This window comes from Girardinichthys multiradiatus, chromosome 2 (genome assembly GCF_021462225.1).
Source record: "Girardinichthys multiradiatus isolate DD_20200921_A chromosome 2, DD_fGirMul_XY1, whole genome shotgun sequence".
Taxonomy (NCBI): domain Eukaryota; kingdom Metazoa; phylum Chordata; class Actinopteri; order Cyprinodontiformes; family Goodeidae; genus Girardinichthys; species Girardinichthys multiradiatus.
The window spans coordinates 8,002,084-8,017,221 of NC_061795.1; the positions used below are offsets into that span (position 1 = coordinate 8,002,084).

At 37.6% G+C, this 15,138-nt stretch overlaps 1 protein-coding gene across 1 annotated transcript; it reads right to left on the minus strand.

Annotated features, from left to right (window-relative positions):
• Positions 1 to 561: 561 nt before the first annotated feature.
• LOC124883004 lies at positions 562 to 3,266 on the minus strand. Its single transcript, XM_047389801.1, has 11 exons — positions 2,993 to 3,266; positions 2,648 to 2,815; positions 2,310 to 2,446; positions 2,050 to 2,161; positions 1,899 to 1,979; positions 1,555 to 1,735; positions 1,387 to 1,476; positions 1,211 to 1,297; positions 933 to 993; positions 698 to 736; positions 562 to 598 (listed from the first exon to the last, which is right to left on the minus strand). Exons 1-11 carry the CDS (start codon positions 3,116 to 3,118, stop codon positions 562 to 564), a joined length of 1,119 nt encoding a protein of 372 aa, XP_047245757.1. The 5' UTR covers positions 3,119 to 3,266.
• Positions 3,267 to 15,138: the final 11,872 nt, after the last annotated feature.

Below are 15,138 nucleotides of genomic sequence, written 5' to 3' on the forward strand. Positions count from 1 at the left end.
ATAAACACCAAAAATAAATACCATCAACACATGATGAAGACATGCAATACTGATATGTGATCTATGTCTCGGATTATTAAAGGCCTACAAAAAATTATAGATGGGCTAATTAGGTGAACACTATTTCAGTTAATGATAAAAGCTACCTGTTCTTTCACTAAATTTAAACACGACAACTAAGCTATGTAATTTTGCAAAGGGAATTTGTGTTTTGTGCCAAGACTAGTTTACTTTCAGAATGTTGTAACCCACAGTGTTCTAGAGCAATTTGTTATTGTGATTACATATTTGTCATAGTGCATAAAAACCCTTTGCAACAAGGGAGCCAATATGTCCAATTAAATATCAAAGGCACAGTATTATAATGTACAAATAAAAGCAAAAAAAAAAAAAGAAGAAAAAAACATGTAACTGTACCAGGATATTTTCTTTTCAGGTTGATAAGAGTGACCCTCTCCCTGGCTTCATTTTGTGCTTGTAAAATCAGGTGACCTCTGACTTCCTGGTCAAGGTCTCTCAATGTGGACTGGAAAATCTCATCTGACTGACACCATCTTTGTTTTATTCCATAGTGTTTGCTTGAAGATCACTCTCCAGCCTGAACACAATAAACACAAAAATAAAACAACCCCAACTTGCTTTTCAAATGACAGTACTCTTTGTCTTTTTTAGAACAATACACATTAAGCCAACTTACTGTGTTTCATCTCCAGTTGGGTACTCCTGGTTCAGGGATCTAGAAAAACAAATGCACATGGAAAACTGAAAGCAAGGGTTTAGAGTGATATAGTCTGCAGAATTGTGCACAACTGAAACCTTTTGTGATTAAAGTGCTACAATTTTACCTCTGGTGGAAGGACGTTTCAATAGTAAAACAAGTAAATGTTTACTGTGAAAGGGTACTGTAGAAACTTTTAAAAAAAGGCTCCTACCGGAGCTGATTGAATTTAGTCAACTTCATGACATAATTCCTTTTCCATCTCGGAACAGTGTCTAAAGAAAAGGGAACGATACATTTCCAGACAAGACATTGCATTACATTAAAAAAAATTTGAGAATTGTCATGGAGCTTCCAGCTTGATACATCTCTGTAATATTAATAAAACAGCTTTAAACTTACACATACATAAAACATACTTATGGAAGCTGCCACTGTCAACTACCTTAATACAGTTTCTGCAAAATGAAAGAATCAAGTACATCAGCATACCTGTGGGTCTTGTTTTCAAACGTGCAGGTTGGGCAACTTCAATCTCTGTTTCCATCCACTGTTGTACGTCACGTTCTGAAATACACACTTAGAAAAAGACAAGATAAAATAAAAAAATTTATTAGTCAGAGAGGCTACTCTTGCAATAACATACGTTCTATAAAAGGCAAAGTTACTTGGTGCCTCTTTCAGAACTGCAGAAATCTCCTTCTCAGCAAAACTCCAGACCTTCTCTGCTTTGTCCCATCTCTGAATGAGCTGCACTTCTGCAAGTAGTGACCAGTTTCAGTTTGAATCCAAATTTATCAATTATGTTTAATCAGCAAATACAGAAATATATTAACCTAGATCTGTTGATTTTCTTCTTCCATAATAGAGTAAGGCATCAGTCAGAAGGTCAAGCCGATGGGAAGGAGTCATCTCTTTAGTCACTCGTGAAAATCTTCTCAAAAACGACCATAACCTTTCCATGCCTTCACCATCTGTTAGCCCAAATCCAGGAAGCCTTCGTGTGCTGTACATGATCTGTGAATAACAGAAACCGTCACAGTACAATGTTTTAAACTGTGCACACAAAGTATGGATTGAATAATTTGCACATGTGCGGGCATGTATCTAAGATTAAATGTTTGTTACAAATTGGCTAAAAGTTAAAAATAAAAAAAATAAAATATATATATATAAATACCTGAAACTGCAGTTTATGTCCATAAACATGAAATGCTGGTACAGCCATGGAAATACCTTGAGGAATTCCTTCTCCGGTTTTCTGATCAACAATTCAGTGTGTTATTATCAAAAAAATAAATATTGTGTAAATTATAAAGGAAGATACTCACATGCATATGTGTAAAAAGTACACATGCAACACCATATATGAAATGCAGATTAACGTTTTTGTCCTTATATCTTTTCTCCAGCTCACGTATGATGAACTTTGGATATGCAAGCCTGTTTCAAGAGAAAAAGTCTGATAAATACATAAGACAAATGGATAACACAGAATCCAGCATTTTTGGAAAGCATTTAGATTTTTTACCACTTCTGCACAGATTAATGAACACAAGCTTCTTAAAAAAATTAAATTAAATTAACGCACCTTTCTCCATGAGTCATGTTCAAAAACGTTAATGGTATTTCATGGCGGCATGAGGCTCCAAATACACCAGTCACATCTATTTTTCTTTGTTGGTTTTGCGACTGAAGTAAATTTCCAGCTTTGAAGTTGCTACAGTCCTAATTAGTTAAGAAAACAGAGGTACTTATTCAAGCCATTATAAGCGTAATAACATACTGTAAACCTCAAAGACACCCATACTCAGATCCTAAATCCCAACACTTACCATCTGCAAATGTAGAAATAACTTTGTTAATTAAGAGGTAATAAGGACTAATGATAAAGGAATGACAAGAAAAAACATAACAGTATTTACTCACTTCCGTTGGTTTGGTGCAATCAGGATGTGACAGGAGATATTCCTCTACATCCTCATCCCTCACAAACATGCTGTTACCATGCAAGGGCTCTGTCACACTTTTTCCGGAGCTCCTTTTTCTTACAAGGCCAAAGTTGGCATCCATAGTCACAATCATGGTGCCATCAGCCTAAAACATAAACAGCAACAACGATTGATGAGTTTCTGATTTATTAGTAAATTCTCAAATAAGAATAAAATAATTTAGATGACACCTGAAAGGATATAAAACATGAGCCTTGCATGAGACTTTAACATATATCCTTTCTAAGAAATATGAAATGCAATTTCTATCATTGTGTCCAACCTTTGGACATGCTGGGCATGCTGTCCCATCATCAAATAAGTCACATAGACCGGCTAAGCTTCTTCGTCGGGAGTGGTAGTGACGAAACTGGGAAATGGATTCTCCCACCAGGGCTCTGTAGAACATATTAACCTATGGTAAAAACAGTAAGAGTAATTAAAAAGGTTTCATTTTGTAAATGCAAAAGGTAAACAACTAAAATGGAAAAACTTGGTGATAGACTTTATAACAACCTTTTTTTTAAGAGCACAAGACTGTAAAATTCCAATGATCCTAAAAAATAATCCTATGTGAAAATAGGTTCCATCATTGTAACATGTACTTGGTTTCTCCAAACTAGCCTATTTATCTGAATATTTTTAATACTCAGCATCTACAGGTGAAATTTTCAGTTTTCTTACTAAACATCTTTACTTTAAAAGAAATCCCGAGAGAATGTACTTGAATAATTAGGATTGTATTAAAATACAATATACTTTACAGTGGGAATCAGTGGATTATTAGTTTCATGATAATTTTTTTTATTTACAGGTACATCTCATCATGATACAAGTTCAATATTATCTGTCACCTATTTTAGAAAGTGAATCTCATACTACAGGTCCTTCTCAAAATATTAGCATATTGTGATAAAGTTAATTATTTTCCATAATGTAATGATAAAAATTTAACATTCATATATTTTAGATTCATTGCACACTAACTGAAATATTGCAGGTCTTTTATTGTCTTAATACGGATGATTTTGGCATACAGCTCATGAAAACCCAGAATTCCTATCTCACATAATTAGCATATTTCATCCGACCAATTAAGGAAAAGTGTTTTTAATACAAAAAACGTCAACCTTCAAATAATCATGTACAGTTATGCACTCAATACTTGGTCGGGAATCCTTTTGCAGAAATGACTGCTTCAATGCGGCGTGGCATGGAGGCAATCAGCCCGTGGCACTGCTGAGGTCTTATGGAGGCCCAGGATGCTTCGATAGCGGCCTTTAGCTCATCCAGAGTGTTGGGTCTTGAGTCTCTCAACGTTCTCTTCACAATATCCCACAGATTCTCTATGGGATTCAGGTCAGGAGAGTTGGCAGGCCAATTGAGCACAGTGATACCATGGTCAGTAAACCATTTACCAGTGGTTTTGGCACTGTGAGCAGGTGCCAGGTCGTGCTGAAAAATGAAATCTTCATCTCCATAAAGCTTTTCAGCAGATGGAAGCATGAAGTGCTCCAAAATCTCCCGATAGCTAGCTGCATTGACCCTGCCCTTGATAAAACACAGTGGACCAACACCAGCAGCTGACACGGCACCCCAGACCATCACTGACTGTGGGTACTTGGCACTGGAGTTCTGGCATTTTGACATTTCCTTCTCCCCAGTCTTCCTCCAGACTCTGGCACCTTGATTTCCGAATGACATGCAGAATTTGCTTTCATCTGAAAAAAGTAATTGGACCACTGAGCAACAGTCCAGTGCTGCTTCTCTGTAGCCCAGGTCTGGGGAATGCAGCACCTGTAGCCCATTTCCTGCACACGCCTGTGCACGGTGGCTCTGGATGTTTCTACTCCAGACTCAGTCCACTGCTTCCGCAGGTCCCCCAAGGTCTGGAATTGGCCCTTCTCCACAATCTTCCTCAGGGTCCGGTCACCTCTTCTCGTTGTGCAGCGTTTTCTGCCACACTTTTTCCTTCCCACAGACTTCCCACTGAGGTGCCTTGATACAGCACTCTGGGAACAGCCTATTCGTTCAGAAATGTCTTTCTGTGTCTTACCCTCTTGCTTGAGTGTGTCAATAGTGGCCTTCTGGACAGCAGTCAGGTCGGCAGTCTTACCCATGATTGGGGTTTTGAGTGATGAACCAGGCTGGGAGTTTTAAAGGCCTCAGGAATCTTTTGCAGGTGTTTAGAGTTAACTCGTTGATTCAGATGATTAGGTTCATAGCTCGTTTAGAGACCCTTTTAATGATATGCTAATTTTATGAGATAGGAATCTTGGGTTTTCATGAGCTGTATGCCAAAATCATCCGTAATAAGACAATAAAAGACCTGAAATATTTCAGTTAGTGTGCAATGAATCTAAAATATATGAATGTTAAATTTTCATCATGACATTATGGAAAATAATGAACTTTATCACAATATGCTAATATTTTGAGAAGGACCTGTATATGGATTTGTTACACATAGAGTGAAATATTGCTAGGCTTTATTTCTTGTTGTTGCGGTGATTTTGACTTACAGATAATAAAAATCCAAAATTCAGTGTTTCAAAAAATTTACCGCAGCCTTGAGAGGATTGTCAAGATAAATCCATTTAGAAATTTGGGGTAGCTTTACAAGGAGTGGACTGGAGTCAGCACATCAAGAGCCACTGCAGACAGACGAATCCTACACATTGGCTTCAAGCATCTTACATGGGCTAAGGAGAAAAGAACTGGAGTGCTGCTCAGTGGTCAAAAGTTCTCTTCTCAGATGAAAGTATTGTTTGCACTTAAGTGTAATGAATCTATTTAATATATGAATTTCAGTTTGTGAAATGATGACATTCAAATTTTTAAAAAATATTACAGTCCTCATTTTTTGATGTACTATTAATAGATTAACCATCTAATATATTGGAAATGTCAATAGTGACAGTTTTTACATTACCTCCACAAGAGACAGATTGTTCTTCCACCATAACGTGTTGCAAAATCCCTCAACAGAGACCTGGCACTCTAAAGAGTAATGATGAAACAGCTCAAGAAGAGCTACTGAAATGGCTGTTTGAGGCTTCTCTGGTGTGGCAGGCCAAAGCCCATACTTTAACAAGGTGCAAGCCTCGGGTTCACACGCACAAAAAGCAACTCTACAGTTGCATAGCTGTCCTAAAAAAAGGAGAACATAAAAGAACATTAATGTAGGTATTTCTGCAACTTGTATTTAATTCCGCACCATGTTGTGAGTTATATGTTTGCTTTATTTTGCTAGGCTGTAAAATAACTCCATGCTCTCCATAGAGTTCTTATTTTTACTGCTCTCTTTAACGAACAACACAGCAGATCTTCTGACTCCATTTTAACCTGTCTATGATATACTCCGCTATCACACCAACCCTCGGCATTTCCTCCTTCACTACATCCATGAATGTTTTACATGGGCTTTGGCTTTATCGCCTGCCTAGCAACTACATCTTAATAATCCTTTGTCAAGTACATCTATCCCTTCTCTATACATGTCCATCCACCTCAGCCTTCCCACTCTTACCTTGTCTCCAAATCTGAGCTTGCCCTCCGACATATAATTCATACGCTTTTCTATCCTTATCACTTTCAATATAAAAAAAATTATAACTAGTAATCCCAAATATCTTGCAACAATAAAAAATACACCCTAAACAAGATTTCAGGTGGAATAAAGTAAATATAGTCATTAATGTTTCTGAGTTAAACTTAGTTGTTCTTTTAAAGTTTAGTAAAAATAGCTTCTTAAGAAATATTTCTTAAAAGAACAAACCCGTATTCACAAAAATGTTGATATCCCTGGAGTACACTCCATGGGTAGTGTGATCCCCTGATAAATGCAGAACTAACTGCTGCCAAGCTGCCCCATAGTAGGTTTTCTAAAGAGACAAAGGGAATAATACGTTTAAGAGTAATTAAGAACTTATTAAATAGGTCAAACATTTTTTTAATAAAACCCATAAAAAATAACTTGCATTCCATTTCTTTGGAAGTTGCAGAGAATTCTTATGTATTTTCTCAATGCATGTCTTACAAAATACACTGGTACTGCTACATTCCAAACAGCAATATTCAGCAAGGTCTTTGCAAATACTGCAGATGTTAGAGGAAGGTGCTGAGGATTTATATGACACTTATATTAGCTCATATTTCAGTAAATCCCACAAGTTTAGTTCTTTTCTTTTAGCCTGACAGTAGGCTGTCTCTTCATCAAAAGAGTTAGAAACGGTATTATTTGGGTTTTCTGTGAGAGGTGTGATTGGTGTGGACACAGGGGAGTCTGTATGATTTGAGCTGGGATGTGATGACAGATAAGAAAATTTAACACCACCACCAATGGTTTTCCGCACTACTTTTATCCTATTTGTCCTGCGGCGGACACTGCTCTTGAGTTTTGGCATGGTTCTAAAGTGGGAGAGAAAAGAAAAAAATTACTCAATTACAATTACAGTAAGCAGCTGAGCAGATTGTTGGTTAATTAAATATATATCCATGCTGACATCATTTGAACAGATATACCAATGAAAAAACCTAAAAAGTCGAATCAAGGAGAAAGGCAGTCGTTTAATGCAATGCCACTAGCTTCAACCTCCATAGCAGTCATTTTAACACAACAGTGCAGGTAAACAAAAAATTGAAAAAGGCTAACATTCAATTCTTGTAAATTTATAAATGTTTTGTACGGTGGCCGGGGGGTGCAAACCAACATTACAAAATCTAAAACACTTTATCATTATCATTTCCGGGTCAGCCTCGGTGTTGGTACATTCCCTTTCCGGTTGATTTTGTCAAATGTAAATTTGTTTCAGTACTTGTAAAAGTGTTTTGCATCTTGTTAAATTGTTTTCTGAAAAGTTAATTTGTCTATAGGTTTGTAAAAGTGTTTTAGATTTTGTAATGTTGGTTTGCACCCCCTGGCCACCGTAGTTTTGCCAATAAATGGACACAGAAAAATCATGCTAACATGTGGTTAGCTGTCTTTAGTTTGAATTATATAGGCTAATCATACAAATGGACTATAGACTAAATAGTGGGATGAACTGAAAAAAGCCAAACTAAGCTAACAAGACAATTGAACGTAGCACATCTAACATAAAAATCTTATCAAAATATAAATATAACTCACCCTTAATGTAGCTAGATTCTGATTCTTCTTCGCCTTCTTCTTCTTAAGTTTTTTTGGGCGGTTTGCAAACAGACATTTAGTGCACAACACCACCACCATCTGGTAAGGAGTGTGTGGATTGGAACAGCGCTTAGTAGCTAGATTGTAAATAAAGATTTTAAATAAAGTTAAAACAAAAAAAGGCTTCCGGTTTTGGATTCGAGTCGGGCTATAAATGCTTGTTATCAAGGATACGAGTTCTTAATAAGTACCTTCTAACCTACTAGGAGGTACAGGAGGTACCGTCTGGAGCCATATTATGGGAGTGATAACCGCTAATAACGGCCATTTAATGAGTTGATAACATTCGAAGCGGGTGGGAAAAACTAAGTCATATGCTATACCGTTTTGGTAAAACTAAATAATAAAAGGAAGCACAGAGTCTGCACAGTTTCTTCTGCCCGGCTGGGGAGAGGTGTTCCAGCTGAGTCACCAGAAACACTTCTGACTTTTCCTCCCCAGAACAGGGTTTTTATTCAAAAGCAAGGCGTGTACAATTACAAAGAAAAAACACATATTTTTAGCTGAGTGTCAGTTGAACTCTTACACCTGGCATTCAGCTGTCTGTTCGACCTTCACAACATTCCTGTTATTCTACTTTTGGCTGTTATTTTCAGACATGTACAGAAATATCTTCACTGGTGCCGGGCAGACCACAGCCAAGTCAGACACTGTTTTGCGCAAGCCACTAAGTTACACAATATATTTTATTTCACACATTATTAAACCAAACTTGAGCATAGCAATGCAGACCCTATTAAATATTTTAAATATTTTCCAACAAGAATCCTGAGCATCCTCTTCATGAGACTGTTTTACAACCACAGAGTGTCTTCAGTCAGAGGCTTCTTCAGATCTGCTGTAAGACAGAGCACTTCAAGAGATCCTTCTCGCCCACAGCCATCAGCATCTACAACGGCTTTTTTGTCCCTAAATTGGTGATGAGTAATGCTCTGGTTTTGTGTTAAAACACCCCCAACTAGTGGCCGCATGAGGTATCATCGTCAGGTATTTTTTTGTTTCATTGTGCACATGGAGGGAGACAGTGAAACATGCTAGTCGTGCTGCTCGTTGTGCTCTTGGTCAAGGTGGGTGGTGTTGAGGTAAAAATAATTCCACCAGATATAACAGTACAGCCTCAACACCCCAGTCCATATGTCATGAGAAAGAACAGATGAAGAGCAGGAAATTAAGATTAACACAAGTTTAATTTGGTAAATGATAAATCCAATAATTCCCAATGCATATTGAATACAAAAGAAGGATACAGAGAAAAAAAGAGTTTACCAAAGGGCCCTCTGGGAGACTCGGTCAGCAAAACGAGGCTGTATACCCGAGTGCTCTGTCTTACAATAAATGTTAAAACCTCTTATACCTTTTGCTTCAAAGCTTACTGACTGACCCTCCCCTCCAAGAATTATTACGAAGTCTGTGTCGGCGCTGTAAATTAGCCAACCCCATGTGAGTACTTTATTATCTATACCATGCCCAAGAGCTGACATTTATTGCTTTACTGCCCATACAGCTGGCATTTTACTGCTTACAGCTGCTGGGAACATCCTAACCTGAGTTTAACCCTTTGTCCAACCTGAAGCCTGCTGTGACCTCTGACTTCTCCCACTCAGGCTCACAATACATTCTATGTCAGTTTTTATGGTTAGACAGGCGAACTGAACTCATATATGAAACTAAATGATTTTAATCCTCAACAGTGTCTAATAGCTAACAAGCTATTGATGTTGAGAAACTGCGAGTTACAAATTTACATATAACTCAAGTAGTTACTTTCATTTAACTTTAATAAAATAGTTTTAAGCTAGGACGGTAGTGAGAATGTTGTTTAACTATGCACAAATGAAATATTTCCAAGAATGAAAGCACTATGAGTTGATATATATGTTTGTTTCTTTGTAATTTCTTTCAGTTCCACAAAATGTGGTTTGAGTGAACAGTTTAAAAGCTCTTCGGACTCTTGGACCATTTGTTTAGCTTGTTGCCTAGCTTATGTAGTGACACATAGCTCAGGGCAGAAGGGTGAAAAGATCCATTGATAAAGTACTACATCTATGACCTGCTTAAATGTCCTGTGTTGATGACACTCCCCCCGTTTCCCAGATGGAGGTTAGATCAGATTGTGGATCAGCTAAAACGTCAAGTTCACGTGGGTCAAGCAAGTCAAGAGCCATTCACATTGCAGTCCAGGCACGGGCAGCGTTTGGTACGGGCAATAGAGTGTAAAGCAGTGATTCACTGTTCAGATTGCAACAGCAACAATCACACTACTGCACTACATGGTGGCCCACCCCCGTGGTCAGTGAAAGAGCCAAAAACTTCCGGAGGGTCAGTGCGGGGAGCGGGGTAGCCCAATCTCCATTGAGACCTCATCCAGTTGCATAGAGGTATGTGGAAAGGAACTACATGGAAAGTCATGGTTAAAAATCTGCTTAGTCTATATTTATCCCAGTGGGTTCCCTGAAAAGAAAAATGTTAGATGACCAGGGCAATGTGTCTCTGATTTGCTGAGGTATAACGTACACCACTGGAATAAGGGTGAGTGGCTTCATTATTGAGGGATTGACTGGAAAAGTGTTTATGTCACTGCTGACACTAACTGAATGTAACCAGGTTCCCAGTAATAGGAAATAAATACCGACTCCTGAGGTTACGACCAATCATCATCATTTGCAGTCCATCGTGTCTCACATACAACCACTAGACCCCTCAGCAGAGATACTTCCTCTCCTAGGAAGGGACATCATTCGAGCTCACAAGGTGTGCAGCCAGGTTAATGGCCCACATAACACACCATACGCTCAAAGCCTTGATCTGGGGTGGGTGATTGTAGAAGCTCATAAACCTTCAGTGAGCTCCTTCAAGACCAACATACTAGAAAATGGGTGGCCTACTGTTGTGGAATTTTCTTATCAAAGTGGGTAGAAGTTGACTCACAACAAGAGAAAATCCGGACTTTGTCTTATAAGTTTTATTCAAAGGCATTCAGCGTTTGAAGACCCTGACACTGAGGTTAGTCAGTGAAACAGAGCCCCGATCAACATTTACACACAGTATTTATACCAGAACATGACAGTGTTATCTCAACTGCAAAGAGTTTTAGAAATATGGCCCCTAGACCCTCCCCGGGTCAGAGTTAACAAAGTTATTTATGAGGGCACCCATCTACCTTCCCTTGAAATATACACTTCAGGAAGTGTTAACCATAAAACTCTCCAGCATTTGAATTTAGAGTCCATCTGCTCTAAATAACAGAACACTAATAAAACACAGAGGTCAGAGGAGAGAGGTGAAGGGAATATCAGAGCACTTTAAAATAATTTTCCATTACACTCCTTTCTTCTGATTACAAGATAATCACATAACTAAAAGAAAATTCTACAAAACCATCACCCAAGGAAAAACGACCTCCACCAACCTGTTATCTGGAAAGAAAGTAGCTAGAGCATAAGTAGTATCAATAGGAACTGGTACCAAAAATGGTTGATCATTAATAGCACGTGAAATCAAACAACAAACATAACAACAATCATTTCTTATCTTCCTCACGGTTTGATGCATCAGTTGCCACCAGACATTATCAGCATGTTCATAGTAGTCAGAAAAGTGATGAATCTCTCTTCGAATCTGCTGATGAATATTATTAGTCAGATTAACCACACATTGTCTTTGCTGTACCTTTCCCAAAATGAACACAAGAGTTATAAAAAATATTTGCAATACCAATTATTAGCATCAGAACAGACTATCTTCCATTTAACTGCATCGTGACCTTGAAGTGGAATGTCCTTTCTTCTGGTACTGAAAGCAAACAGTTTCTTTTTTTTAAAGAAAACAAATTATAAACACAACTTAAAAAACAAAGAATCCTGCTGCCTCTCCTGAGTGGCTCCAAGCTGCCCTATTACCAGTCTGGTACAGGTGGGCGGTCGTAGGAAGCTCCTCTAGAAATATATTTAGAAACAGGAACTCTAACCTGCTGGAAGTTAGGCTTCCATAGTCCAACTAAACAACGGTGGAAATGAACACATTCAAATTTGTAATAATACCATAATGATAAATATCAAGCAATAAACATAAAAGTTAGATAAAAGCATCTGAGATTTCCTCCTCAGAGTCAGTCTTGCTGTCAAAGTGGGAGGAAAGAATCTCTCACTGTGGTGTGTGTGCAGTGAGGCAAATGACCTTATGATTTCTAACTTTCAGGCAATGCGATGGCCTTAAGTAGATTCTGAAATAACGTTGCACTGCCCAAGGGATTATTGTGCCCTTGTAAGAACAGTGTTCTTCAACCACCTCTTCAATCACTCGCCAGTGATCAGCTTACAGTTCTTTGTCTTGTGGTGGTCCGCTGTCCTCACACCTTTCAGCCGTGGATGATCCAGTTGGAAGATGACTCGTGTCCTGGAAGCCAGATGAAGCTGGAGGAGCTGGAGCTTTCCTGCAGCTTTCCTGCAGCTTTCCTGCAGCTTTCCTGGGTGTCTAGTAGGATCTGATATGGGCCATTCCAGCGCCTGGACTTCCTGTGTTTTCTCCTAGATTCTCTGACCAGAATCCAGTCGCCAGGAATAACGGACTGGAGGGTGGAAGTGGCTGTTTCTGGTAATGCAGCCTTCACCGTCTGTGAAACTTGAGAAAACACAGTGGACAGGTTTTGACAGTAAAACAACATCCTATCTTCACACAAAGATGTGGAAGAAAATTATCTTGGCAATATCCCCATGTCCAAATTAGGAGACCTGCCACACAGCACTTCAAAAGGACTGAGATTTACCTGTGTCCTTTGTCTCAATCTCATATAAGTGAGAACAATAGGTAGAGCCTTCACAACACTTGGCTAATTTTCAATTCAAAGTCCCATTCTCAAACCTAAGTGCTTAACTACATGAACTCCATCAAAACATCCAACAAAATCCAAAGAATTGATCTTCTGACTTCACCTGATATACTAGCAGTGACCATCAGCTAAATATTCTGAATATCAAAAGGGTGACATGATGTTTGAGGAAGGTCTGATTACAGGTCAACATTTCATAGTTTCAGAATACCCGAAAAGAATTTCAAAAATGGTCTAATCTGTGGAGATGTAAAATTTCACAAAAAATCAACACCATAATTTCAGAGAGGTTATCAGAATGTGGTCTTAGGGAGCTATGCACCATTTATATAACAAAGTACAACGTCTCTCTCGCATTGTCACTAAGTCCTCACTGGAGGTCTGAGCTACCCTTTTTCCCATGAGTGCTAAAACTTTTGGAACCCCATGTTACTTTATTCTGACATTCCCCTCTTCTGGCGCAGGGTCCAACCCATGCGACAATCCAGCAAAAAGTTTGTACAAAAATGTTCTAGTAACCAAGATCACATTACATAGAACCAAAGAAATGAATTCTGACATAACTATGTGTCACTATGAATTTAAGAAAAGCAACATAAAGAAAATCCAGATGTTTTTAACTGCAATTCAGTTCCATCAACAACTAAACACAAACTTTAGTTATTCACGTCATCAATGTCTCACTTAGAAATTAGTCACACATCATCCTAATTTGTCTTGTACAAAGATGAGTATTAGATTAATGGACATCCAATGTAATTTGGATGAATAAACCCTACAAATTGAATCAAATAAATAATTCCCACCAAGTATAAAGGCACGACTCTGATTCTTTATCAAAAATATATTCCTTACTTTTGCATATCTTGAACTGTCAGCTAGCTTAATGGCACCAGGGAAACTTTCAATCTAATAAATCACCAATGATTCTGCATGCAAAACTAATTCTTCAAACTAGTTTAAACTATTTCATTAACCTTTTAGTAATAAAACACATAAATCTAAAAGTCATGCTACATCCTTAATTATTATACAAAAAAAACATGTTTTTAAGGCAACAATCACTACAAGCATTTTGACTCTATTGTCTCTTAAACAATGTTAAAACTCAGGAAGGGAGGTGCTGAGCGTTACCATGACAACAAAGGCATGAACCAACCTAGTAAGTGGGCGGAGTCAGGCAGAACTAACCTCTGATGGGCAGCCTATGGGCGGACCCACAGTTTCTACATCCCATCCCACATTAGTGTAACTTAAACTGCTTAGCTATTAACATGCACCTACCTGAGAAACAAGCTGCTTCTTAACTCTCCTGAAAACTCAAAGTTTTAATCTATCTGGGATTTAGAAACATTATTCTAAACATGAATTATTGTCATGCAACATATAATCAAACATTCAGTCCAACAAAACAAAGACAAAACATCAAAGACAGACAAATGGCCAAATTTGAAGCTTCAAGAATTCAAAGAAATTTTTAACAATCTCTTTTCAGAATATATTTTCTCAGCCATATCTTTTAATGCTATAATTGATCAATTTTGTTATGACAATCGTCAGGATCCTTTTTAAAAATGAGTGCACATAGTCCAAAGAGATCTCAAAGTATTTAGAAGCACAGCAACAGTTTTCTCTTATATGAATCCAAATTTACTGATGCTGAAACCTTTTGCTAATTCTTTATACTGTAACTCTGTAATAATAACTACAATCCTGAGAGTTATTGTTATAGTTCTCTTTTTGTTTGGCTCAATTTGATCGCAGCTGCATTGCAGAATTTCAAGTTAAATGCAAAGAAGTATTTTTTATTTAATTCAATTCAAATTCAAAGATATTTTATTGATCCCCGAGGGGAAATTAGAAAAGTCGGCATTGACATTTTCATGTTATACCCAAACTAAACAAAACTGCAGTGTTTGACTTAATCAGAAATTAAGATAAGAAGCTTGTCTCCAAACTGGACTTTTTCCCACATAGTGTTTAAAAAAGAACAAACATCATTTTCTTTAATTTGGCTATTTAAATTTTGAGAGTTGGGGAAAACTTATTACTAGAACCCCTCTTTAATAATCCAAATGCTGATAAATGTTTCAATATTTTATCTCTTAATAATCTGAAATTACCTTGTGTATCTTTGTACTCATATGTATTCTTTTAATCTTTAAACCTTAAGAAATCAAACAAGGAGACTTGAGTTTGAGCCGACCATCCTCTTACTGTTAAGAGAGCATTTATTTCTTTTATTTTCCTAAAATAAAGAATTTTACTTGTCTTGATTCTGTTATAAAAATCCTAACCTTGGTTCCAAAACTAAACTCTTCAACCCCAATCTGTGTCCCCAGAGTAGAATTTTTGAGTATTATTGCATTTCAAAGTCACCAAAATGACTGGAACTCATCATTGACTTAGA

Bases quoted from the DNA above. Each gene is read 5' to 3' on its own strand.
- LOC124883004 (XM_047389801.1), bottom strand. From the start codon at position 3,118: ATGTTCTACAGAGCCCTGGTGGGAGAATCCATTTCCCAGTTTCGTCAC. The intron at 2,162-2,309 runs GTGCGTTAATTT...CTCTTGAAACAG, and splicing joins AACATGACTCATGGAGAAAG to GCTTGCATATCCAAAGTTCA. The intron at 994-1,210 runs GTATGCTGATGT...CCTTTTCTTTAG, and splicing joins TTTGAAAACAAGACCCACAG to ACACTGTTCCGAGATGGAAA.